The sequence below is a fragment of the Episyrphus balteatus genome, chromosome 1 (genome assembly GCF_945859705.1).
Source record: "Episyrphus balteatus chromosome 1, idEpiBalt1.1, whole genome shotgun sequence".
Classification (NCBI taxonomy): domain Eukaryota; kingdom Metazoa; phylum Arthropoda; class Insecta; order Diptera; family Syrphidae; genus Episyrphus; species Episyrphus balteatus.
This window is the reverse complement of record NC_079134.1, coordinates 30,873,072-30,900,108: the sequence shown is the minus strand read 5'-3', so window position 1 is coordinate 30,900,108 and position 27,037 is coordinate 30,873,072. Positions and strand designations below refer to the sequence as shown.

Sequence of the window (27,037 nt, the reverse complement as noted above, 5' to 3'; positions counted from 1 at the left end):
CAAAGCTCAAAAATAATTTGCATTTAAAAAAGCTACGCTCAATGATTTCTGATACATTAAAGATTATATGTTCCAAATTTGGTTTAATTATTTCAGGAGACAAAAAAGTTACAGATATTTTTAAATACCCAAATCAAGCGAAAATCGTACTTTTTGAACTTTGACTATTTTAAAAAAAAAAAGTAAGTTGAATGATTCATTATATATTAAAGGCATTATGTTCCAAATTTGAAGCAATTATCACAAAAGACAACAAAGTTACAGATTTTTGAGACGCAACGACGTAAGTGCAAATTTTGAATTTTCTGAGTTAAGTATGCCATAGTTTCAAGAAAAGGTATTTCCTTCCGATGAAACAAAGACCCAATTGAAAATGTTCTATTTGTATCCAGGGGGCAGAAATGTCTTTGGACCGTTACATTGTTTTCAAACGTTTTCAAAATGTTTAATCGAGTTTTCTGAAGAATCAACATTTTTACACTTACGTCGTTGTACCACCGGAGGTGCGATATAGGGTCAATGTGGGTAAATGTAAACAATTTCATGTCTTTTTTTTCTTTCGACTTTAGATTTTTTTTATGTTTTCACGGAACAACTTGAATGGTATCTTCAAATGCAAATATGAAATGATAGCAATTCTTTTTTATAAATATAAACAAATATTTCCCAAATTGTTTACATTACTGTCAAATATGGCATGTTTACAAATACCCCATCATGTTTGCGTTTTTTTGCAAATTCGGGGTAAATGTAAACGGTGGTTTAAAATTTAGAATTTCCTCTTTATCATATGGATAACAACTTGAAAAACGTTCAAGAAGGTATTTGACAAAAACTTTTTCAAATTCCAATAAAAGTTTTTGTTTTCTTCCTTTGATTCTTTATATAGGCGCCCAATATGCATCCTGAGCAGCTCTGAACGTCATATTTTTTGTTTTTTTACGTCAACGACCGATTTTGCAACATCATCCACTGAAAATGATGGTGTTGGCTATTTTAAAATGTGACTCCGCGGCACTTTAGCAATAGTAATTGACTAAAAATACGTTATTTTTATTAAAACCAATAATTTCACCAAAAATGTTTGTTTATATTTACCCCCAGAATACGTTGTTTACATTTACCCATTATGAAAAATATTCTGGGGTAAATGTAAACACATGCAAATAGACATAAATGTCCTGTATTTTAAAATTAGCTTGTATCACATAGAATCTACATCAAAATTAAAAACAAAAAAGTATTTGCAAATTATACTGACTTAATTGAATCTGTAAAAATATTTAATTTCTCTGAAAGACTAACGACTTGTTTGGCACTTTAAATTATCTTTCACGGAAAATACGCTCGTCGAATGAATTCTTTCTTGACAGCAATGAGCTTGACGTATAAGTTAAAAAAAACATGCCTCCGCGATTTGTACTTATGTATGCATCAAATAGATTTAACTGAAGCTTGTTATGAGCCATGTTTTCATTTACCCCTGTTTACATTTACCCACATTGACCCTATTACATTAAAATCGAGAGGAGGATAAATTGGTATTATTTTCCCATGGTTAGGTTATGTCCGATAGCAGTGTCTGACGACTGAAAGGTTATTATACCAGAGAATGGTGAATTGTTATATCACTTCAAATTGAGGAACCTACCTATCTCTATATCTCCAGATAAGGATGAAGAATATAAAGAGTCTATGAATAACAAATTGTGTGGAAGCGTGTTTTTTTTCGAAGCTGAGTAAATTCTATAAAAAGTCCCAAAAAGCAAATGATTCGTGTATGTAGTGTAGAACGTCTTCGAACGTTCGAACCTTAGTAAAAACGTTAAATTTGATTTCTTAACCAATAATAAAATGAAACCTTTCATAATTTCTGTTTTTAAAAATGTTATAATAAATACATACATAATTTTTTTAGTTCTGATTTTTATTCCATGTTGAAGCATATACATTGTAGTATATTTGTGCCAAATTTCAAACAAAAATATTAAGAAACAAAAAAGTTATGGAATTTTGAGATGATTTACATCGTTTGGTCCCATTTACATCGTTTGGATGCACAGACCGACGCGTCGGACGTCATGACGAAACCTACTTTTTTGGACATCTCCATCATCGTAATGTTAGTTTTGATTAAAACCTCGAATTTTTTTTTTTACACGAAACCAATACTTGCCCTATAGAGCAAGTAAAAACAACATTTCACTAAGGATAATTTTGTAGAGTTTATAAATTCTTAGTTCTTATAAAACCATCGAAGCTTGTTCACCAAGTTTAAAAAAATAAACAAAATTTATTTATGTCGGCTGTTATGAAACCTCTCTATCACATAATTCAACCCCTCAAAAAAATACTCTCTCGGTAGTATCTATACTATTTTTTTTTATTGTTTTGTTGATCATCATCACTTGCCTCCCGTGAAAAAAAAAACACCTTTCCACACCTCTTTTTTTTTTTGTATAAAATTAATTTTTAAACTTGAACAAAACAGAGAAGACTTAAGAGCAGGTACTTTTCCTCCGCGGATATACCGGAAACCGTTTGAGAATACACCAATCATATTTATATACATACCTTCACGCTATGGCATCTTAACCTCCAAACGAATTTAGAGAAATCTTGGCCAATTTCATAGAGTTCTTGTGAATAATTATAAGGCTTTTACACCCTAAAAAGACGTTTGTTCCGTACAAAAACTTTTTATGAAATCAACCATTAGACTTTCTTCAACTTTCACATTTGAAATCGTTTCAGTCGTCTTCGAGATCAAGTCAGAAATCAAGATACAGTTCTATGACTGGTCCAAAAAATATTCGTTCTTATTTAAAAGTACGATATTGTTTGCGACTGAAATTTTGGTTTTAAAAATAAAATTTTATTTTATCTAATATAGGGAATCACCTAAAACGATACAGTAGTTTAGTTTAGTTTAGTTTAGTTCAGACAGACAGGATTTTTTGAAAAATGTATTTTTCACTTTCCCTCAAATATTCGAAAGATAGCCATACTTATGAAAGAAATTAAAAAATATAATCATAACATATGTGTATGTAGTCAGCTATTACATGAAGCCTCAAGAGGCTTGACTCTTTTTTCGAATTTTCTTTTGATAATCATTCTGTGAGGCGCGTACTATTACACGATGCCTCTTGAGTCAAAGACTCAAATTTGACATTTCTTTTTTGATTTCAGTATTGTTGTTGTTGTATTCCACCAAGAAGCAAAAAGAAATGAAAGGGAATGTTGAAAAAAGAAAGAGTGGAAAAAGAAACGTCAAAAAAGAGTCTCGGAATTTTGGCCCACGACTCTCCGGTCTGATAATTTTTTGTTTATCTTCTTTCTCTTTTGCACTCATTGGTTTTGAAAAGAGGTGCGCCTCTTGAGGCTTCATGTAATAGCTGACTTATACGTAGATAAATCATGTGACCTTTATCTTCTTCTTCCTTTTTCTCGGCGCTGTTAAAGCTGAAACACAATCACGCTTTAGGGCGTGCGTCGCTTCGTTGCGTTACGTTGAGAAATCCTCAAAGCGCGCTTCTGTCACTTTGACTTTGAACAGCTGATTGCAACATAAAATCTGCTGTCAAATAAAAAAAAACACAGTCACTCACAAAATTATTGGGCCAAGTCTTTATCTTGATTTAATTGTGGAAAAATGAAAAAGGATATTAATGTGTTTAAAAAATGCATAGAAATTTGTTTATTCTTTAATCCTATAGTTATAAAAACAAAACCAATCAAAATATATTGTTTTTAACAATAAAACTCAGTCTAAAACATCATTAAATTTTTTTTTGTTTTTAATACGTAAATTGTTTTGATTTAAAATATCTCGATGTCGTTTTTTTGTGCAAAATCTATATAGAGAAATTAAAAAACACACATAGTTTTGCAATAATTTATTTTTTTTTATTCACATTTGGCGCAATAATAATGTGGGTGACTGTAACTTTGTCTGTTAGGGGAGAGTGGGGCTAAATGTAACAGGGGTAAGAATTAACAGCTAAAAAAAGCGATGTTCCTTTCAATATTAAGAAACGCGTAAAGGAGAAAAATGCTCAATTTTTGCATATCTACCGGCACATTTTCTTCAGATGAAGATTAGACGACAGGGTGAGAAGTTACACTAGTGGTGCCCAAAAAATGCATGTTTGTAACTTTTTTTTTTAATTTTATTTTTGGTCTACCTCTTTACCCGAAAAAGATAGAGTGCTAAGTGTTTTTTTGTTATATGCAACTGTGTTTTGGCTCAAATTGCGTGTATATGTTATGTCTATATCAGTTTCGCTTTTTTTTTTAAATTGATTTTATGTGCCAAATTTCATGCTGGGGCTAGTTGTAACATTTTTCCGGGGCAAGTTGTACCATGTAAAAACCTACCTATACTGAAAAATTGTTTAAATAATATAATAAATAACCCTGGATATGAATGTTTGTAATTGAATTTGTATTTATTTTGAAATTGGAAACACATTTTTGAACCACCACTTGAATTCATAAAGCTTATAAAACAATTTATGAATTCGAATAACTTTTATTTAAGACTACTGTCAAATTTTCTGTGGAAATCTTGGATTTGCTCCACTTTTAACAAATTTGCACCAAAATTTCATGACTGAGGTTTGTTTTTATTGTTATTAATTAAAAATAAATAAATATAAACATCAAATAAAGGTATTTTTCTCTTATTTTTAGTTCTTGGTACAACCTACCCCGGTATGTGTTACACTTTGCCCCGTATGTGGGGTAAGTTGAAACAACACGATTTTTTTTTTTGGAAGCTTTATTTTTCAACATTACCGTTATGTTTTGCTAAATTTTTATGATGGATCTTGGAGCTAAAACATGGGTCTATAATTTAAAAAAGGTCTGGTTGACCCACTTTCAAATTTGTAGGAGAACCATCGATTTTAGAAAAAAGTGTTACATTTGGCCCCACTCTCCCCTAAATGTCAGAAAGCGAGCAAAAGTTCAGTCATGTTGAACTTTTGCTCGCTTTCTTACGTTTCCTTACGTTTGTCAAAAAACGCGTACGTAAGAAAAGCGTCATTGTGTGAGGATACACAGGATTTCCTATAGTTGAACTTTTCGCAGTTGTCAAAATCGACGGCAAAGCGTGATTGTGTTTCAGCTTTTATGATCTCGATGTCGAGGGGATCATAACCTTCCCACGTTACTGCTTCACACTAGTGATCCGCCTGTGGGGTTCGCCGGGTTGACCTCAGAAGTCGGCGGCAAGCCTCCCGGTTTTGTATTGTTCCGTTTCTGAGGCCAAATGAATGCTGGTGTTTTTGCATTTGCTTGTACCAGGAGTTTTTAGGCCTACCTTTCTTTTTATTTCGTCATGTGACCTTTATAATAACTTTAAAACATGTTTATTATCCTGCATTATATACTTTACTGTATGAAAAAAGATTTAATACATACTTCAATAAGAAAACAATTTCAATCGGAAGACAAAAAAGACTATCATTCAAAACATCATAATCAATTTGGGTGACACTATATTTATGTAGCATGTTGACCTTCACCTATTTTACTTATAAATAGAACATGAAATCGAATTTCATATCTGTAGTAGGATGGTCTAGAAAAAAAAAATTTTTAGTCCAATGCGAAAGTAGTAATTCAAGATCAGTCGCATTTAAGTCAAGAACGCGGTTAAAAGATGAACCTTAAATATCAAATTATAGTAATTATTGCTATTCAGTTTTGTAGTGCAAGTAAATTTGACATAAGCCTATCTAAATTGGATACATGTGACGTGTACTATTTACCAGAGAGAGGACATGGTTACAGCAATTATTTTGAAGTTAGTTCTATGAAAACAAATTTGAAAAAAGACTACGAACGATTACATTTGAAATTCTACGTAATGACATCGATGGATGCTCACATACTGCTTTCAGAAGTTGATAAACCCAGATGGGAAAATTCATTTTCTGATCGTGCTTATGAAATCGGTAACATATATTAAAGTTTTTACTAGTGATTGGAACTATCGAACGATTTGAACCATCGATAGTTAGTAACTGAATTATTTGAACTATCGAATAGTTCATTCATTCATTTATGCATTTGAATAAAAACTATCGAATGAACTATCGAATAAATTATCGAATAAAAACTATCTTATAAAAAAAACTATTCGAATGAAAAAACTATCGAATAAAAAAAACTATCGAATGAAAAAACTATTAGAATAAAAATAGTATAACTAAATGAATGAATGAATGATTTAAAACTATCGAATGAATGAATATTTTACAACTATCGATAGTTTGATAGTTTTTATTCGATAGTTACCATCATTAGTTCTTACATCTGAATCATGGAAACATTTTTAAAGCAAATTCAACTTATCATCTAATTATACAGTTCTTGGTGGAGCTCGGAACTCACGTTCGTGGATTAGAAACTCTACAGTACCAGTATTCATACCAAAAGTAGATTCTCCGAACATCTTATCGACATTTGATCCAATATCAGTTGAAATAATTCAAACCAATGGTAAAAGCGATTGAATTAATAATAATACTTCAACTAAACTAAGTGTGATTATATTTTCAGGTGGTGAAATATTAATAAATATACCCGGTTATGCAGAACCCCTTTTAAAATATATGGATACAAATCCAGTGAATATTAAGTTTTTTAGCTTTGGTACTTATGGACAAAAGCCAGCTAAATGGTTCTACAACTGCCGGTTTGATGAAAATTGTGAGTAATGAGTGATTCCGATTTTAATAAGATCTTCGTGTGTAGTTCGTAATTTTTGGTATTATTCTGTAAATTAAATCACAACAAAAACATTACTGTTAAAAAAGGAGCCAAGTTCTCCTATGTTGAAATTATGCTGGCACAAAAAGTACTGAGATGTAAAAGTGTACTAAGTTCTAAAGTTCTGGTTCAAATTCGTATCAATAAAATTTTGATTGTTCTCTTGACAAAATTGCCAAGTAAACAATCAAAATTTTATTGATACGAATTTGAACCCAAACTTTAGAACTTGGTACACTTTTACATCTCAGTACTTTTTGTGCCAACATAATTTCAACATAGGGGAACTTGGCTCTTTTTTTAACAGTAATGTTTTTGTTGTGATTTCAATACTTTTTGCAAGGTATGGCTGTGGAATTGAAAATCTCTATATTTGATAAAAATTCAGTGAAAATGGGCGGTTGCTACGCCCCCTTTCTAAAATTCTCAAATTTTAAATTTTTTCCTTTATACAAACTACCATCTCTATCATTGTACCAAATTTCAAGATTCTAGGATAATTAGAAGTGCTCTATAATATTTAATGAAAATTCAGCGGAAATGGGCGATTGCCACGCCCTCTGGCTGAAATTCTCAAATTTAAAATTTGTTCCTTTGTACAAACTACCATCTCTACCATTCTAACAAATTTCAAGATTCTAGGATAATCAGAAGTGCTCTATAATATTTAATGACAATTCAGCGGAAATGGGCGGATGCCACGCCCCCTGAATTGAAAATCTCAAATTTTCGATTTTTCCCTTTGTATACATCCCTTTGTAGCATCTTTGGTGTGGAAGTTAGAGGGTGTAGTGCCAAAGTTGCTAGAGAACTTGGCTGGGCACTACCGTGCCCCTTGATTATTTGAACGATCTTCCTTACATGCGTTTTTGAAACCCTTTACAACTAAAGACATATTTGAGACAAAATTCTAAAACGCATTTATTCATTTATCTTATTTTGTATTAAAACCAAATTAAAATTATATACATTCTTATTTGATATTTTTTTAAAAAATTACTTTAATTTTTTAAATTTAAGAGATTTGATAAATTGATTTTTATGTAAATTTAAATTTAAAATATTTAAAATATTTATTATTTGCTTGAACCTGAAGATGGGAAGAATTCCCGAAAACGTTTGTTAAATAAACTATCGATAGTTCTTATATGAGTATAAGAAAATAATTCTTTATCTTTTATTTAATTTAAAGACTCATATAGTTGCCAAAAAAGTAATTTTTTACTTATTCAAATTTATTATTCTGCAATTTGTAAAATCCAAGTTGTAGGCATCTCCCCATAAATCGTCCTCCCCATTTTTAGCCTTTTTGAAAAAAAATTTCTATTTCTGTTGGAGCTTAAAAATTTAAACCTTTTATCATTCAGTTTTGACCCTTTATAGTAACTTCCTATGTCCAAGAATTTCGTAGATATACCTAAAAGAAAGATGCCATCTGCATTCATACTTAAGATTTTTTGAAACAAAGCAAAACATTACTTATTATACAGCTATAGTAAGAAATATTGAAAAAAAAACAGTTTTTTTGTTTTGTTTTTTTTTTTTTTTTTTACTTTCGAAGTGCTTTATTTTAATAGTAATCTTTTTTTTTATTAAATAAATCACTTAAAATAAATAATTTTTTTTTCAGTGTATTTAAATCAATTTATACTTATAGATGCAGCTGAAGAAGTTTAAAGTTTTTTAACAAAACCTTTTTCATTTTAAATTGTTCAAGTTCAGTGTTCCATAAATTAATAGCTTATACAGGGTGTCCCAAAAGTAATGGATCAAACGAAATATGCTGATAGGCCAACTTTAGGGCTCTCAGAATTTGGTAACTTGTTTATCCCAAATCCTTATGGTTTTCGATTTAATGCAGTTTTTGTGAAATTTCGAAAAATCCCGACTTGGCAATAGTATTTTGCTTCCTCCACTCATAATAGATTTCTGTTTTTCACAATTCTTTCAATAAAACATTGTCTAATATTGAGAAACAATTAATTGATCAAAATATTTTTTATTTCATGCGCCATTTTGCTGAAATTTAATTAACAGTTCCATGTTTTATAAAAACTCAATTTCTTACTTTTATTTCAGAGCAACACCATGAACAAATTTTGTATGGTGTGACACTGGTTTATTATTTAAAAAATTTGTCCCGGTATTGCAGTTTTCAAAAAGGTATAAAAGTTTCCAAAGTTGAACTTAGAACTAAAGATATTACAATTTAAAAGTAGCAAAACAGGGCTTTTCAGAGAAAATAACAAAGAAAAATAAACACATTTTGTCGACTGTTCTTTGTTTATTTCTTTCTGAATAAAAGCCTCGATTTTTGTTTGTTATTTTGCTCTGAAATCCTCTGTTTTTTCGCATTCAAATTGTAATATCTTTTGTTCTAATTTCAACTTTGGAAATTTTTATACATTTTTGAAAACTGCAATAACACGGCAAGTTTTCAAAATATTAAACCAGTGCCACACCATAAAAATTTTTTTCATGGTGTTGCTCTGAAATAAAAGTAAGAAATTGAGTTTTTATAAAACATGGAACTGTTATTTAAATTTCAGCAAAATGGCGCATGAAATAAAAAATATTTTGATCAATTAATTGTTTCTCAATATTAGACAATGTTTTATTGAAAGAATTGTGAAAAACAGAAATCTATTATGAGTGGAGGAAGCAAAATACTATTGCCAAGTCGGGATTTTTCGAAATTTCACAAAAACTGCATTAAATCGAAAACCGTAAGGATTTGGGATAAACAAGTTACCAAATTCTGAGAGCCCTAAAGTTGGCCTCTCAGCATATTTCGTTTGATCCATTACTTTTGGGACACCCTGTATATCTAGTGTTTATGTTCTATTTCAGCCTCTTTTGATGTAAATGTTAACCTACCACAATTCTATCCACAACCAGAATCAACTACTGTCAGCAGTATTGATACAGGAGCAAATGCAGCTAAACAGAAAGAAACTAGTACCATTAACAGACATATTTAATTTTTCCAAGGTTTACTGCCAACATTAAATAATTTTCATGACGATAATGTAATAGAATTTCAACTCGGGGTTATTGAGCTGATGAAAAAACTCAAGAACATTCCAACAACTACAGAAGAACCGATGGCGATAATAGACGTACAGATTGGATAGTTTCAATACTTACCATTTTTTGAAGTTATACTTCTTATGGGAGGGTGGGTATGAAAATTTACTTTTTGACAAGAATGTCAAAGGGATTATGACGCGATCACCCTGGGTAGCAGGGCTGTCGTTTCACCTTTAGAGTAGGCAGTACTTTAGTATTTAAAAATGCAGTACGCCGTAGTACGGCAAACATAAAACACACAACACGTTGCAAGTTACATGTTTCATGTGGCAAGTCGTATGTGGCAAGTTGCATGTGGCAAGTTGTATGTGGCAAGTTGTGTGTGGCAAGTTGCATATGGCAAGTTGCGTGTGGCAAGTTGCATGTGGTAATTTCCATGTGGCAAGTTGCCAGGGTTGCAAAAAGCTCACATTTCAGCTCAGCTCACAGCTCAGCTCACAGCTCAGCTCAAATTTGAGCTAGGTACCATAGCTAAGCTCATTTGAGCTGAGCTGAAAGTGAGCGCCCCAACTTCCAACGCCTATATCTCGGAATTTTGAAAAAAATGAAAAAAAATTTTTTGATGCCAAAAGGTAGCGAGGACTCTAACCTACATTTGGGTACAACTCCCATCCCTGTAGGTGCACGCGTTCTCAAACCGGGTGAACTTAAAGGTAAAAAAAAAGTTAAGCCCGATTCTGAAAAAATAGGTATGATGTGGCGGTTTAACATGGAAGATGATTTTTTAAAAATCTGAGAATGTGCAAAGCGTAGGCCCATGACACAAGCTATCATTGGGCATCACTCCCAAAAATTGCTCTCAAGCGGTTTAGCTTCCAGGAGCGTTCAAAGATTCGGGGATTTTTCGAAAAAAAATTTTACCCCAACTTTCAAACGCGATTTTCTCGGAATTTTGAAAAAAATCGAAAAACCGGATTATACCACTATCGGCTAGCTGAGAATATAAGCTTTCATATGGCACCACTCTACTGTCTCTAGATCAAAGCGTTCCAACGCCTATATCGCGGAATTTTGAAGAAAATGAAAATAAAATTTTTGATGCCAAAAGATAGCGGGGACTCTAACCTACATTTGGGTACAACTCCCATTCCTGTAGGTCCACGCGTTCTCAAACCGGGAGAACTTAAAAGTAAAAAAAAAAATAGGCACGATTCTGAAAAAATAGGCATGATGTGGCGGTTTAACATGGAAGGCGATTTTTTAAAAATCTGACAATGTGCAAAGCGTAGGCCCATGACACAAGCTATCATTTGGCATCACTCCCAAAAATTGCTCTCAAGCGGTTTAGCTTCCAGGAGCGTTCAAAGATTCGGGGATTTTTCGAAAAAAAATTTTACCCCAACTTTCAAACGCGATTTTCTCGGAATTTTGAAAAAAATCGAAAAACCCGATTATACCACTATCGGCTAGCTGAGAATATAAGCTTTCATATGGCACCACTCCCCTGTCTCTAGATCAAAGCGTTCCAACGCCTATATCGCGGAATTTTGAAGAAAATGAAAATAAAATTTTTGATGCCAAGAGATAGCGGGGACTCTAACCTACATTTGGGTACAACTCCCATCCCTGTACTCCCACGCGTTCTCAAACCGGGAGAATTTAAAAGTAAAAAAAAAAATTGGCACGATTCTGAAAAAATAGGCATGATGTGGCGGTTTAACATGGAAGGCGATTTTTTAAAAATCTGACAATGTGCAAAGCGTAGGCCCATGGCACAAGCTATCATTTGGCATCACTCCCAAAAATTGCTCTCAAGCGGTTTAGCTTCCAGGAGCGTTCAAAGATTCGGGGATTTTTCGAAAAAAAATTTTACCCCAACTTTCAAACGCGATTTTCTCGGAATTTTGAAAAAAGTCGAAAAACCGGATTCTACCGGAATTTTTTTTTTATGATAAAAAAAGAAATATTTTACTAAAAAAATAGAAATATATTTACTATCAAAAACACCAAGAGAAAAGATCACGAAAAATTATCTGTCTTATTTATAAAAATATCTATGTGTTAAAATAATTCCATTAATAACTAGAACCAAACATCTTAAGCTATGGTGTTTTATAAAAGTTTAAAATATCTTCATATTTCATTATACTTTCCAAATAAAAATCAATGTATCCTCTCACCCATCACAGCTCAGCTCAGCTCACTTTACCTTAGCTCACCCAACAGCTCAGCTCAACCATCAGCTCAGCTCACTTTCAGCTCAGCTCAAATGAGTTAACCATATATAGTACGTTCTGAACCGCACAACATGAGTAAAGTTCACAGATTAAATTGAAAACTACATGGACGCAAGGAGGATGAAAGAATTAATTTATTGTTCACTTGATAAAAATGTAAAAAACGAAGTGTGGATTAATTAATTTAATAATAGAAATTAAAAATATCAAATGAAATTCATTTATATATGTATATGTATACTGAATGAGAAGTATAACTTCAGTCGAGTGTACATGTGTACACACACTCTTTTTTTTTTGTATTTTTAATTAAAAAGCAAAAAAATTGGCTTATCACTTTTAGTGAAACAATAAGAAACATTTGTATTTTTTTAGGAAAAAATGGCTTGAATCTATCAGTTTTCAATTTTTATTCATCCAGGACCCACCAATCAATCCACATGCACATAGCGAAATTATAACATTTTTATTTAAAAACGAAAAAATATCGGGGGGGAGGAGGGAGAGTGGTCCTCAACGGGCTTAAAGTTCTTTTAACCCAGCTGGTGTCGCACGGTTTAGAAAGGGAAGTGCAAGTAGCGTTGTCGGGAAAAAATCGTCTGCTTCTTAAAGCATATCGCTTAGGTAAGTCGAGTTTTTGGAAATTTTCGGGAAAAAATTTTTTAATCTTTCCAAAAATTGTACAACAACTCAGCTTCCTCAATAAAAGTTTGTAATCTGGCGTAAAATGCGACAAAACTTTTGGATTTTAACTTAAAATCATAAAAGATTTGTTGAACGCAAAATAAAATACCTAGAGAATATGCTGGCTAATGTTCATCTGGAAATGGAATGATAAATCAAATGTAGGTACCTATTCTGATGTGCGGATGGCGCGTTGGAATCCTTTTCCTTAGGAATTTTGATAGAATTGAACCTACAAATACGTTACATTAAGTAAAGAATTCTGAAAAAGAATTTACCATATGAACCTTGAAAAGAATCTTTGATTTTGATTTTATTAGTTCTATATACAGCTGTGTTCAAAATAATAGTAGTGCCTGCAAGAAAATAACATTCTTTATATTTACGGTGCTTCTACGGTTAAAAATTTAATTTCTTTGATGTCAAAGTTTGTAACGGTCAATAACTAATACCTAAATGTATCGTAGTTTTAAAATGAAAAAGAAGGTGCCAAATAATTTGTCATTGACCTTTGGTTGTTCTTTCTAATTTGACCTGTTCAAAATAATAGTAGGTAGTTAAAGTTATTTTTGAAGAATTTAAAAGCGGTTTATAACTTAGAATATTTATTTTTGGTTTAAAAGTAAGTACTCATATAATTTGAACAATTTTTCAACCAAAATCGATTTGTTTCGGTTTTAATCTATTTAAAAATCGAAGAGCAAAACACTGCAGTTCGGATAACGGAAACTTATACTAAAGCTGCTTGAAGAAGGGAAAACCTACTTGGAAATTCAAGGTTATATTAGGATGCTCCCCTACAATGGTAGCCAATGCAATAAACTAGTTGAGCCTTCTGCATAGTCGTTTCAAATCCATAAGGCTTTAAGCCTGGATTGCAGTGCAGTGAACATTCGGAGGCGACTGTCAGAAACTAATTTGTACGCTTGAAGTTCACGAAAAGTTCCGCTGTTAACAAAGAAATATGCTAAAAATTTTAGACACTCCATGTTTAACTGTTTTCGTCGTAAACTTTGGAACATATTCCGTATTGGGTGGACGTCGGACGTATTGTGGAGATCCAGTACCACCAAAGAGAACAAATTTGCTCTCATCAGTAAACAATATGTTACGCTATTACTTCGCTGGCCAGTTAATGTGGTCTTTTACATCCTGGATACGCTTTTTAACATGTTTCGCGGAACTTTTCGTGGACTTTAAGCGTACAAATTAGTCTCTAACAGTCGCCTCCGAATATTCACCGCACTGCAATCCAGGCTTAAAGCCTTCTGGATTTGAAACGACGATGCAGAAGGCTCAACTTTGCTCATCTGGACAATACGCCTGTCTTCTACGACGGTCTTTTTTCTTTTTCTACCGCGCTTTTCGGGTCTTTCGTTTAGTTTATTGCATTGGCTACCATTGTAGGGGAGCATCCTAATATAACCTTGAATTTCCAAGTAGGTTTTCCCTTCTTCAAGCAGCTTTAGTATAAGTTTCCGTTATCCGAACTGCAGTGTTTTGCTCTTCGATTTTTAAATAGATTAAAACCGAAACAAATATAAATATAAAAAATGTTATTTTGTTGCAGGCACTACTATTATTTTGAACAGAACTGTACATATCTTTGCAAAATTGTCATGTTCAAAGTAAAAAATTAACAGAAAATCTATAGAAGCGGAAGATTTGAACGTTTTTGGTGCTTCATTGTTGATTCGAAGCACAAATGAACGATGATGACACTCAAATAAATGCATTAATCAAAAGTTCATCTTCATTTGCTGAAAAATGATATATAATAATCCTGAAAATTATTTTTTGAAACATCATGGAACTCGTGACTCTTGGGTTTCCAAAGAAAATTTATGAAAATCCTGAAACCGCTTTTGTTTTTAATTTGGAAACATTTTCTAGGAAAGAGTTCAAAATGGTTTTTCAAACTTTTACGTCACACGTAAAAGATAATTTAACACATAGCATTGGTCAACAAAAATTGAACTTTTTTTTTTGCCACAAGAACCAAAATATACTTTTCTTCAGGTTTTTGATGAGATCTGAAGTTAGAAAAATTTGATTGGCCTCCGTTTTTGAAATATTACCGTTATAAAATGCCAAAAAACGTCATTTTGGCTGTTTTCGAGGTTCTGTTTTTATGTATGGGGTATAAGTTATTATAAACAAATTTGTAACGGTGATTATAAGAACAGATATTTTAAATTTTGTTTAAATTTTCTCGATATCTCTATTACTACTCGAGATATCTTTTGGCATTTTCTAAAGGTAATATTTCAAAAACGGAGGGCAATAAAAATGTTCTGACTTCAGATTCGAGTTCAGCACATCAAAAACCTATAGAAAAGTACATATATTTTGGTTCTTGTGGCAGTGTAATTTAACCATTTTGCAGTTTTTTTTTTTAATTTTTTTAAAATACCCGCTTTTAGAGCCAATGCCACTATAGAGTTAATCGAATCTATTGTGAAATTGGATGCTATTTTTTTTTATAAAAAGAAGGTGTGGCATGCTACTTATCTGAATTGTAATTTCTTCTTTTTATTCGTGCAACGAATGCTCAAATTTCGACGACACATTACCAAAGAGGTATTTAAACTAAGAAATGTAATTCCGGTAGTCTTCATTCTCTATATGTTAACCGATCCTGTGACGTCAGCTTCTTGTGAACGGTCATTTAGTAAACTTAAATTAGTTCTCAATTATTATTTTATTATTATGAATTCAAATATGTAGGTACATATAATTCCAGTTTAATTTTCTACTAATACTGTTAACCTTATCGTAAACAGTCGATTTTAACATCCAATTATCAACAACAACAATGTGCTTATTATTCAAATATGTTTCTTTCAGAATTGTAAAAAAGAAGTTCTTGAGTTACAATTTTTACATATCAAGGGTAACAATAAATTAATTTTCCACTTTTTGAAGGACTAAGGAAAGGACCCAAAAGTTATGGAAGAATGATATAGACAAAAGCAATGCCTACATTGATACTTTTAACCATAGAAAGATCACTTAACACTTAAGTCATCGAATTCAAAGCCCATCCACGAAAATATTACCTGTACAGTGTGCACATGTGAAAATATATACATTATTACAAATTATAAATTACTATAATGTTCAAAGGGAAACCCCAAATATTTATTTAATAAGTTCACGAAGAATTGATCACAAAAAATAAATAAAAGAACAATAACTAAACTTTCCAGGTTACTGCCGGAAGATTTTTCCTACAATTATACCATTTATTTCACGATCTATGAACATGATCGCAAAGATTCTTCACTTTCCAATTCGTATATCTATCTTCGGCTTTACTGTAGTTGTTGTAGTTGGAGTTGGAGTTGTAGTTTGAGGTACTTGCTTAAGTTTTGTTTCCAAATCATTTATTTTAGCTAAAAGTGTTAGCAACAACTGTTGTTCTTCTTTTGGTCGTGGATCAATCATCTTTTGGGGTTTTATGTGAGCTGAAATGGAAGAAGACACACACACTCATTATAATGCTATTAATTTATTACTAAACTTTGAACTTTGAAAAAGTTTCTGTTTCTTTTAAAAGACTTATACTGCAACTAAAAAAATTGATTTCAACTATGTATTCCAAAGTTTTGTTTTCCAAGGCAAAAAAAAAAACAACGAATTTAAAGTTTATCAAAATCGATATTAGTTTTCATTTCCAATTGTGAAACTTTTACAGAATTCTAGAAACTCAGAATTGTGGAATACAAAATTATGTTCATGTAGAATTTTTGATTCATATTCAGAATTTAGGTCATAATATTGGATTGCAAACACCGGTTCTCCATAAAAATATAAACTATCGTTTTCTCCTTCCAGGGGCGTAAACATATATGCCATGTTGGGGAAAAAGGGGCGTTGCCCCAGAGCCCCCAACGGATGCTTAGGACGCTCGAGAAATGATGTAGTGATAAAAACCTTTTTATTAAATAAAATATAACTCTGCAACCAGATCTCGAATAAAAATTCTTGGTTTTCAGCTATGAATAGAGCTTAAAGAAACCTTTGTTTTCATGTGTCACTCGATAAATATGGAAAGTTTTCTTTAAATATATTTTTTTTTAAATTTTTTTTTTTTTTTTTTTTGAAAATATGCAGTTATGGATAAAACTTAAAGAGACCTTTGTCAGTTGCTTAAAAGAAAAAAATCGTTTGCCCTGGGGCCCCGGTAGTTCAACATGCGCCTCTGTCTCCATTGCCGCATTTCTGCAGCATTTCCCCACCTAAATCGTTTAAAATAAATTGATAGAAAATATTTTGTTTTAAAGTTTTGACCCTCTGTAGTTAAATGCTTAAGACGATAGAGGACGAAAAATTTCCTAAATGTTCTTATAACACTGGTCAACAAAATTGAACTTTTTTTTTGACACAAGAACCAATATATACTTTTCTAGAGGTTTTTGATGTGCTGAACTCGAATCTGAAATCAGAACAATTTGATTGGCCTCTGTTTTTGAAATATTACCGTTATTATTAATATTAATGCTAAAAAACGTCACTTTGGCTGTTTTCGAGGTTCTATTATTTGTAACGATGATTATATGAACAGATATTCTCCTCTGTTTTTAAATTTTGCCGATATCTCTCTTATTGCTCGAGATATCTTATCTTAAGTTTCAATTAAGGGGGGAAATAACTCTGGAAATTTTTATTTTTGCATTAATTTTGTTTTGCTTTATAAATTCATTTATCAACCGAAGAAACTATTTTCAGTGGTCTAAGCCTTAAATGAAGCCTCAAATGCCCCAAGATAGTCCCGAAACCCATGCCCATTCAACCTACCTCAGTACGAAAACGAAAACTTTAAACGCTTTTTCCTCAAAACGCGCTTATTTCCGCGCCGTGCAACGTAACTCAAAAACTAATGAAGCTATCGACTTGAAATAAATTGCAAATTACTCTTTAAATTATTGGTAGGGTTGCCAGATATATTTAGACGAAACTAGTAATCGAGATGCAAAATCCCGGACTTTCCCGGACAAATAAGGACACAAAAAAGAGTACAAAACTAGGACAAAAAAATGCATAATTTTATAAAAAAAAAAAATAACCGAACAATCCTTTTTACTAAAAATCACATTTTTAACCCTTGTTCCCGTAGCATTTTTGTCTTATTTTTTCACAAAAAAAAAATAAATAAAAAACTCTGAGACAAAGTTTGGCCTTCTCGGTATAGTATTATAATAAACATTTGAGCTATAATACTACAAAAGTTGAAATGCAATTCCAGTGCAAAATTTTAAACGATTTAGTTAAATGCAAATAAAATTTTTAGTAAGTTACTAAGTAAAGAAATGGTCTTTTTGACTTAGCAACTTACTTAAGTGGCTTTAGATTTTCCTTAATCGTTTAAAATTTTGCCATATTCTATATTTTTGAGTTTTGATTATATTGGAACAGAATACAAAACAGAATTGAGCAGATAATAAACCAAAACAAAAACGCCTCGCTCGTTTTTTGAATAATAAGGGCCAATTTTTCAATAGTCAGATAAACCTCAGAGCTTATTCCTAGGAATAAAAGTTTTTTTTTTATATTGACATTTATTCTTATAATAGTCTAACTGACGATTGAAAAATTAGGGCTAAATGAATTAAGAGTAGCATACAAGTAGTGAGATACTTAAAGGCTGAAAAAAGTACAATCCCGGACAATTGATAGAAACTATCCCGGACGTCCCCCACACAGCCAAAAAAGAGTACATGTCCGGGAAAACCCGGACGCCTGGCAACCCTAATTATTGGCCATTGCATGAACCTAAAAGTTCAACAAAATTTTGACAATACAAATTTTTTTTAACAATTTGTTTATAAAAAAACATTGTGTTTTTTCGTTTTTTTAGTCTCTAATTTTTATTTTACACTTTTTTTTACTAAATTTAGGTTCATGCAATGCGTATAAATATATTTTATTGGAAAAAATGTCTTTTTTGATTATAAATAATTTTCTGGACCTGGACATTGCACGGCGCAAACTCGAGGCGTCAACTTTAAAGAGCTGTAGAACCGATATTTTGTTTTTTTTTGTACTTCAAAAAAATTGTATCAATACTTTATAATGTCAATAATATCAAATACTTTCCCAAATTTCAATAAATGCTTTCAGTTTTCCAAAAAAAATTATTGAAAAAGCTGTCGTCCCGATGGATTTCCCCCCTTAATAAGCCAAAGAGAAACTAAACTTTATATAAAGTTCAAGTCACTTATCACAGAATTTTTGCCACAAGAACGAAAATATACTTCTCTAGAGGTTTTGGGGTTGCTGAACTCGAATCCGCAATCAGAAAAATTCTATTGGCCTCCGTTCTTGAAATATAACCATTGTAAAAAAATCCTTTTTTGCAGTTTATAACGTTATCTAAAATTCTTGTAGAATTTTTCTGATTGCGGATTCAATTTCACAACCCAAAAAAACCTCTAGAAAAGTATATTTTGGTTCTTGTGCCAAAAAAAAATTTAATTTGGTTGGCCAGTGCTGTTTCTGAGTCAAAGACCGCTCCGCTTCTTAGATTTTAAATATTTCGGGCAGTAAAAAAGATATCGGAAAGATTGAAAGAATAAAACCAGTTCTTATAGGCATCTTTAAAAAATTTTTCTTAATGAATTACTTCACATAAAAACATAACCTGGAAAACAGCCAAAATGACGTTTTTTGGCATTTTCTAACAGAAATATTTCATAAACGGTTTCAGATTCGAATTCTGCACATCAAAAACCTATAGAAAAATTTATTTTGGTTCTTGTGGCAAAAACTTCGTTGACCTGTGTAATTAATAATAGCATCAAATTTAAAACATGTCCCCCTTTTGAAATAATTCCAATTATACGAACTACATTTGTACATAAAGATCTTATTAAAATCGAAATCACTCTTTACTCACAAATAACATCGAATGGACAGTTGAAGAACCATTCAGCTGAATTTCCTCCATAAGTAGCAAAACTAAAATAATTGATATTTACGGGATCTGTATCCCAATATTTCAAAAAGGGTACTGAATAGCCGGGTATATTTACAATAAGTTCACCATCTGTAAATAAAATCACACACAATTAAATTCAAACATTTTTATTTAAGTGAATCACTTTTACCATTGGTTTGAATTATTTCAATTGGTATTGGATCCGAGGACGATAAGATGTTGGGAGAATCAACTTTAGTATTTCTAGCCCTTTTTAATCTAACACCTATATCTCTTCCAGCACTTATCCAAGAAATCGTATTTCTAAGGCCACCAATAACTGTAACAATTTAAAGAATTTGTGAATTTTTTTTTAAGAAATTTGTTAAAGATGAGTTTAATATGTTACCGATTTCATAACCACGACCAGGATTCTTCCCGAAAGAAAACTGAAAATAACCAATTTGAAAATTAAAAGCAGGAAATTTCCACTTGTAACTATTATTTTCTGATAGCAATATGTGAGCCTCCATCGAAGCTTTTACGTAGAATTTCAAATGCAATCGTTCGTTGTCATTTTTCAAATTCGTTTTCATAGAATTAACTTCGAAAAAATCTCTGTAACCATACAATCTATAATATTCTATATTGTGGGAATCACAAGTTTCCAAATCGGACCGACTAATATCGAATTCACTTGCACTACAAAACTGACTAAGAATAGCAATGATTGCTATGATGGTAGTTAAAGTTCATATTTTCAACCGTATTCTTGACTAAATCGTGATCGACTGATCGTCAATGGTTGCTTTTGAATGCTACAGATATGATATTCGATTTCATGTTCTGTTGATAAGTTTAGCTAATTAGGTCAAGTTGCGATATAAATAAACATATCTAGCAGTGTTGCCAGAGCCGGCTTTTTTATCGACAAACAGGCTCCTTAAACATTTTACTCGCTCCTTAAAATTTTGATTAAAAGCTCCTTTCAAATCCAAGCATTTTACAACAAAAATCCACCAGAGATGGGAATAGAGACATCCAATTTGCGTAGAGTCGGACGGGGTAAGTGTGCGCACTTTCGATTTTGAAGCACGACTCCAAGCGAAATATAGAAGATAATAATACAGAGCGTTATCAAATTGCAAAGCTGCATATTTTGGCTACTCATTACATAAAAAAAACTGTATTATTTTTTCATTTTAATTACATTATTAATGAAAAACGAAAGCAAGCCCCTACATAGGGGTAAGTGCACGCATGGGTTGGGGTAAGTGTACGAACGCAATTTGACACTAATTTTACAAGGTTTTATTTATTAGTAATTAAAAACTACATAAATAGTTTATTTCATATAGAAACCGCAAAATCGAATTTCATATATAGTTTTGAATGTAAATATATTTTTTTATCACACTAAAAGTTCTGAAACTCCAAAGACGGGCGTTGTCATAGACACAAAATCAAGGAGGACACTTTTAATACTTGTTGTAACTGTATTTTAAATAAAAATGATCTTAAACCAAAGAAAAAAAATCATTTGTCGTTAGCCTTTTAAGACTTTACCCACAAAAATATATTTTTGACAGAGTTTACTTCTTATTCTTATTCCAAGTGTCATTCCAAGTGAAAGTGTGCGCACACTTGCCTCCAAAGATTTGCGCACACTTATCCCCATCGAACTTTTTTCAAAATTTGGTTTATTTTGAACAAATTAGCAAAAAAACCAATAAAATTTTCACTCAAATACAATGTTTATATATAATATTCAATGAATAAAATTAGCAATCAATGTGTTTTAATAAAATGTTTGTTTGTTTTTTTTTTTTTTTAATTTTCAGATAACTTTAGCTAAGCAGACTTCAAGTTTAATTTTATTTGTATTTCATTTTGTCAATATATTCTGGTTATCACAAACAAACAAAAATCTCATACCAAAAAAAAAAATTGTTTGCGTTTTTTGGGATAAGTTTTGAAAGCGGCTATTTTTGGCTCCAAGATTTTTCAAAATCAGCTCCTTGATTCCAAATTATTCTGGCAACACCGATACCTAGTGTTAAATAAATTGATTATAATGTTTCGAGTGATGTCTCTTCTTTGTCTTCCGATTAAAATTGTTGCGTGGGAATTAGAACGTAAATAAAACAGACATTTAAATATGTAAATACATAACTTGATAAAATTTTTATTTTTAAAATTATATCACAACTTAATTTATTTTTGTATTTTCATCATCTGGCGCTGTAGAAACTAAAGTTTCGAAAGTTATCAAATGTCTTTTTTTTTTTCTTACGTTCTAATTCACACACAACTTGGAGACCTACAATCTACAACAAAATGAATAATTTGTAGGTATATAAAGTTTCTTTAAATCAAATATTTTTGGTTGACAATGTCAAGATTTCAATATGTTCAGTTATAATTATCTTCTCTGGACATGTTGAACAGGACTGGAGAGCTTGTATAATAATATTTGAGGCGATGTACATTACTTTTTTTTTTATCATATTTATCATGTTCTTTTTTCTTATAGGTTTAAGAGTAAAATATTCTCTATTTACAAAGGTCTCAGATGGCAAAAAGACGCAAACAAATTTTTTTGGAATAATATTTTTGTTTTTTTTTTTTTTAAATTTTCAGATCATTTTTGGTTATAAGTCTTCAAGTATAATTATTTGTTTTTCATTTTGTTGATAAAGGTATACTGGATTTTATGCTCACTGATCACCATCAAGTTCTAGAATAAAAGAACCAAATTTTGATAAATCGGAAAACAAAATTTTAAGGAGTGAGTTGCGAGTGAAATGTTCAAATAGCCTAATTGGCAATAGGCAATAAATAGCCGGCTCTGGTAATAAATCTAATCTACTAATTTAGTAGTAAATAGAAAGAAGTATAGAAACAATTTTAATTGGATGACATTGGAAGACTATCAATGTAAACAAAAAAAAAAAAAACTATCATTCGAAACATCATAATCTACATTGTATGTAGATTATTAGTTGACCGCAAATAACCCAAAAGAATATTTTATTTATTATTATCAAGAGAACACGAAAATAAATTTCATATCTATAAGAAGTTCTTGCAAAACCCAATGTTAGTCCAATTCGAAAGTAGCCATTCAAGATCAGTCTCATATTAGTCAAGATCGTGTCGGGGTAAAAAAGATGAACATTAAATATCAATTATTATTATTAGCAATAATTATTGCTATCCTCAGTCAAATCTGTAGTGCAAGTAAATACAACATAAGCTTGTCAGAACTAGAAAAATGTGAAGTGTACTATTTAGATGGTACACATTACAAATTCATAGATTATTTCGAAGTTAATTCTGTGAAAAACAATTTGAAAAAAGACAACGAACGACTTCATTTAAAATTCTACGTAATGGCTAGTAACACTGCCAACTTATGGCTTTCAAATATTACAGATTGTGGTGGTCATTGTTATGATATTGGTAACGTATTTAAGTTTTGCTGACAACATTATCAAAGTAAATTCAACTTTTCATATAACTTTACAGTTCTTCGTAATACAAATGCTAATATTTGGAGATATTATCCTGAGTTTAAGGCAAAAGAACAGCCGTCTCCCAACATGTTTTGGCCTTTTGATCCAATGCCAGTTGAAATAATTCAAACGAACGGTAAAAGTGATTCACTAAAGTAAAAATGTTTGAACTTATTAATGTGTGATTTTATTTACAGAAGGAGAATTAGTTGTAAATGTACCAGGTTATGCAGAACCTCTTATGAAATATTTGGATCCAAATCCTGTGGATATCAAGTATTTTAGATTTGGTTCTGGTTCTAAATGCCCAACCCCAGCTAAATGGTTCTACAACTGCGAATTCAATGAAAATTGTGAGTAAATAGTGATTCATATTTTTTAATTTTTGTTATTTTTAATTAAGTTTCCTATAAGATTTTACATAATTGAATTTACTGTTTGATACTTTGATTGTATCTTTAATGTAAAAAAAGGAAAAAAAAAACGAGTTAAATCATTATAAAAACAATGCTCTATTTGTTTTTTTCTTTTGTAAAACTAAATATTTGAATACAAAATTTTAGAAACAACATTTTGGCACTTACAGTATTATGACCCCTAAGTAAGTGTTTCGTTTTTTGTTCATGCCTTAGACTTCATAGCACAATAAAATTCAAAGTACAAATTCTAAGGCAGTTTACTAAAGGGAACTCATCTGGATTATGGGTCTATTTAGGCTCTTTGAATCCATGGAGTCTTAACGTTTTTGTTACCAATGCGGAGTTTGAAATTAACGTTATATAAAAATTATATTAAAAATTTCAGTGTTCTATTAATTAATGACTGAATATGTTTATCTTACATTTCAGCTAACAAAGAGGCCCAAAAGATATGTACGGCCATGGATTCTCGTATTACAAACTTGATAGATTATTTTTTGACTGATCTTGTTAAAAAACAAACAAAATACAGTGAAAAGTACAATGAAGATCAATTATTCTTGACTTCAAAGTTATCGGCCATGGATTCTCGTATTACAAACTTGACAGATTATTTTTTGACTGATCTTGTTAAAAAACAAACAAAATACAGTGAAAAGTACAATGAAGATCAATTATTCTTGACTTCAAAGTTATCGGCCATGGATTCTCGTATTACAAACTTGACAGATTATTTTTTGACTGATCTTGTTAAAAAACAAACAAAATACAGTGAAAAATACAATGAAGATCAATCATTAACTTCAAAGTTATCGTCCACAGATCCTAGCATGATAAAGTTGATAGATTCTTTTTTGTCTGGAACTGGACCCTTTAACAGACATAATTCATTTTTTAATGGCTTAGTTCCAACACTCAATAATTTTGATGACGATCAAGTGATAAAGTTTCAAGCAGGAGTTATTGAGCTAATGCAACAAATCAAGCACCCGTCAACAACAACTACAGAAAAACCGAAACCGATGATAGATGCACGGATGGGAGTTTGAAGAATCTTTCGTATTTTTGGTCATAGATCGTGAAATAGATGGTATTTGAAGGAAAAGCTTTTCCAGTCATTTTAATTTTCTTTTTCTCCGAAACTTGGAAAGCTTTATTATGTCTTTAATTTTTTGTTTGTGTATACGATTCGATCAACTCTCGTAAATTAATTAAATAAATATGTTTTGTTAAGAATTTCCAAATGTATTTTTGAATTTGTATTATTTTCCCATGGTTAGATTATGTACGATAACAGTGTCTGGCGAATTAAAGGTTATCAAACCACTTATAAAAATGGTTAACCTAGCTAAATTTTCTTTCAACGGAAATGGGCAAATAATTCTTTATGACTTACACTGAGCACCAAATTCCCGGTAGCTTGCAACACATTCCCACTAAAGATGAGACTTTTCCCAAAAAAAAAAAACGGAATGAAAAGTCTTAGGTAATTGACGGCTTTTAAGTAATCTCTTACTGTTCAACGATTTTGAGAAGCTTTAAAATGTCTGATACAAACATGTTCAAAAGTGGCCCAACTGTGTCAACGACATAAAATGTTGAATAAATATTTAACATTAATGTATTCATTCAAAAATTCACCGCGATTTAGTTTAAAATTTACTAAACATTAATAAAAATTGTATTGCGTTTTGAAATCACGTGCCAAATTTATGTTAAACTCTTACAACTAAAAAACTGAAACAATGCAAATCTACTATAAAAATCACTTTCCAGTTATAAATCTGAAAGCCATCTGAGATAATAAAGAAAATCATTGACGTTTATGGATATGGTGTTGACGGGTTCAAATATCGAATAGCTTCTAAAAAAGATTGATAAACTAAAATTATATATGCAGTGTTCAAATGTGCCCCGTGTTCAAAAGTGTCCCACTCTCCCCTACCACAAAAACTGGGAAAATAATAGTGGTACCCTATTGAAATTCAGCCTTTATAGACCAGTGCCGATGCTTTCAAAAACATTAAAAAGTTAAAAAATATCATAGTAGGATGAAATCCATTGGAAAAGGAGGAGAATATGATAAAAACGAAAGGAAAAATAAATTACGGGCGAGCCGAGTATGGGAAATGGGTGGGTTGAGTTTTTAATGGTAAAAAATGGTATAGGTATTTCGATTTCCGGCAAAACTACAAGTCCTATGGAAAAAATTGTATGGCAAAGTGGTAGGTACATAATTAAAAGATCATACATTTTCTGGTCAACAGCATACGGGTATTAAAAAAGATCTTATAGATTATTTTTTTCCTTATCATTACTTTTTCAAAATAACAGTATTCAGATTTACAAACAAAAATTGAAACTTCAGTTTCATTTTCCTCAAAACTACCTTTTCTGACTTAACACCTTTGTACCCTGCGCCAAGGATATATGTACAAACATTCAGTTCGATACGATAAGTGGAAGTGGGTCAAAATTTAGTTCTAAGATTTTATAACTTTGTTAATTGGTTAGTTTGTTAGATAGTTACAAGCGAAGATAATAAAAGCCTATTAAAAATTAGTTTGAAATTTTTCCAATTCTTTTTTCAAAATTTTGATTTTTAGAATTTAATTTTCTCAACGCTCTAGCTTTTTGGTACCTATGTATATATCACCCTATATACATTCTATCTTATTCATTAGAATCCACTCAACGGGTGAATAGGATTTATGTAGTCACTATACAACTTTGCATAAATTCTTATTCATAAAAAAATTATCGATTCATTATTTTGATGGGACATGACATTTTTTTCTTTTTTTTTTTAATTTTTTATTTTCAAAAATTTAGGAAAAATAAATAAATATGAACATATAGAACACATTGTCCGAAACTATAACTCTTTAATTTAGTGTTAAAATAATAATTTTGATTCAAAAATTTCCTTATGTAGGCACTATTCAACAACCAAAGACGTTAAGCTTATAATGTCTCTATTCAACGTTCATAAATTTCATGAATATCTAAGGCTTTTTTGTTCAGAAGCATTAAAAGTAGTGCATAGAGTTATTATGCAATCACTATGACGCGTTAATGAATATGGCTGCTAATATTTATACATACACAATATAATTATTTTTTATTTCAACGAGGTAATTTTTTATAAGAATAGGTTGAGAACTTACTGAGAAAAAAAAATGCAAGCGATTACCAATGACCTACGTGATAAGACCATTGCCCTAGCGTTATGCGTTATGCATTCACTATGATGACTTTATGAATATTTTGATTATATTTATAGTACGAGAAGGTTAGATTTTATTATATGGGGTCTGCGAAAAAATTCAAAAATGTATTTTGACTTCAGGATTCGAAACAGTACCAAGACACGAGTCAAAAACCACATTTTGCACAATCGCAACCTAAGCGGCCCATACACTTGTGTGAACACCGGAGCGAAAAAATCAAAAC

The 27,037-nt window shown here is 31.2% G+C and overlaps 1 protein-coding gene across 1 annotated transcript; it reads right to left on the bottom strand.

The window, feature by feature from the left end:
- Positions 1–15,650: 15,650 nt before the first annotated feature.
- On the bottom strand, positions 15,651–20,742 carry LOC129907676 (uncharacterized). Its single transcript, XM_055983995.1, has 4 exons — positions 20,060–20,742; positions 19,841–19,990; positions 19,630–19,779; positions 15,651–16,198 (listed from the first exon to the last, which is right to left on the bottom strand). Exons 1-4 carry the CDS (start codon positions 20,244–20,246, stop codon positions 16,014–16,016), a joined length of 672 nt encoding a protein of 223 aa, XP_055839970.1. The 5' UTR covers positions 20,247–20,742; the 3' UTR covers positions 15,651–16,013.
- Positions 20,743–27,037: the final 6,295 nt, after the last annotated feature.

What these genes read in the sequence shown, in the direction of transcription:
- LOC129907676 (XM_055983995.1), bottom strand. Translation starts at nt 20,246, where the DNA reads ATGAAAACGAATTTGAAAAATGACAACGAACGATTGCATTTGAAATTC. An exon ending in TGAAATAATTCAAACCAATG is followed by an intron (nt 19,780 to 19,840) that starts GTAAAAGTGATT and finishes TTTTATTTACAG; the next exon opens with ATGGTGAACTTATTGTAAAT. An exon ending in CTGTCCATTCGATGTTATTT is followed by an intron (nt 16,199 to 19,629) that starts GTGAGTAAAGAG and finishes CTTCCATTTCAG; the next exon opens with CTCACATAAAACCCCAAAAG.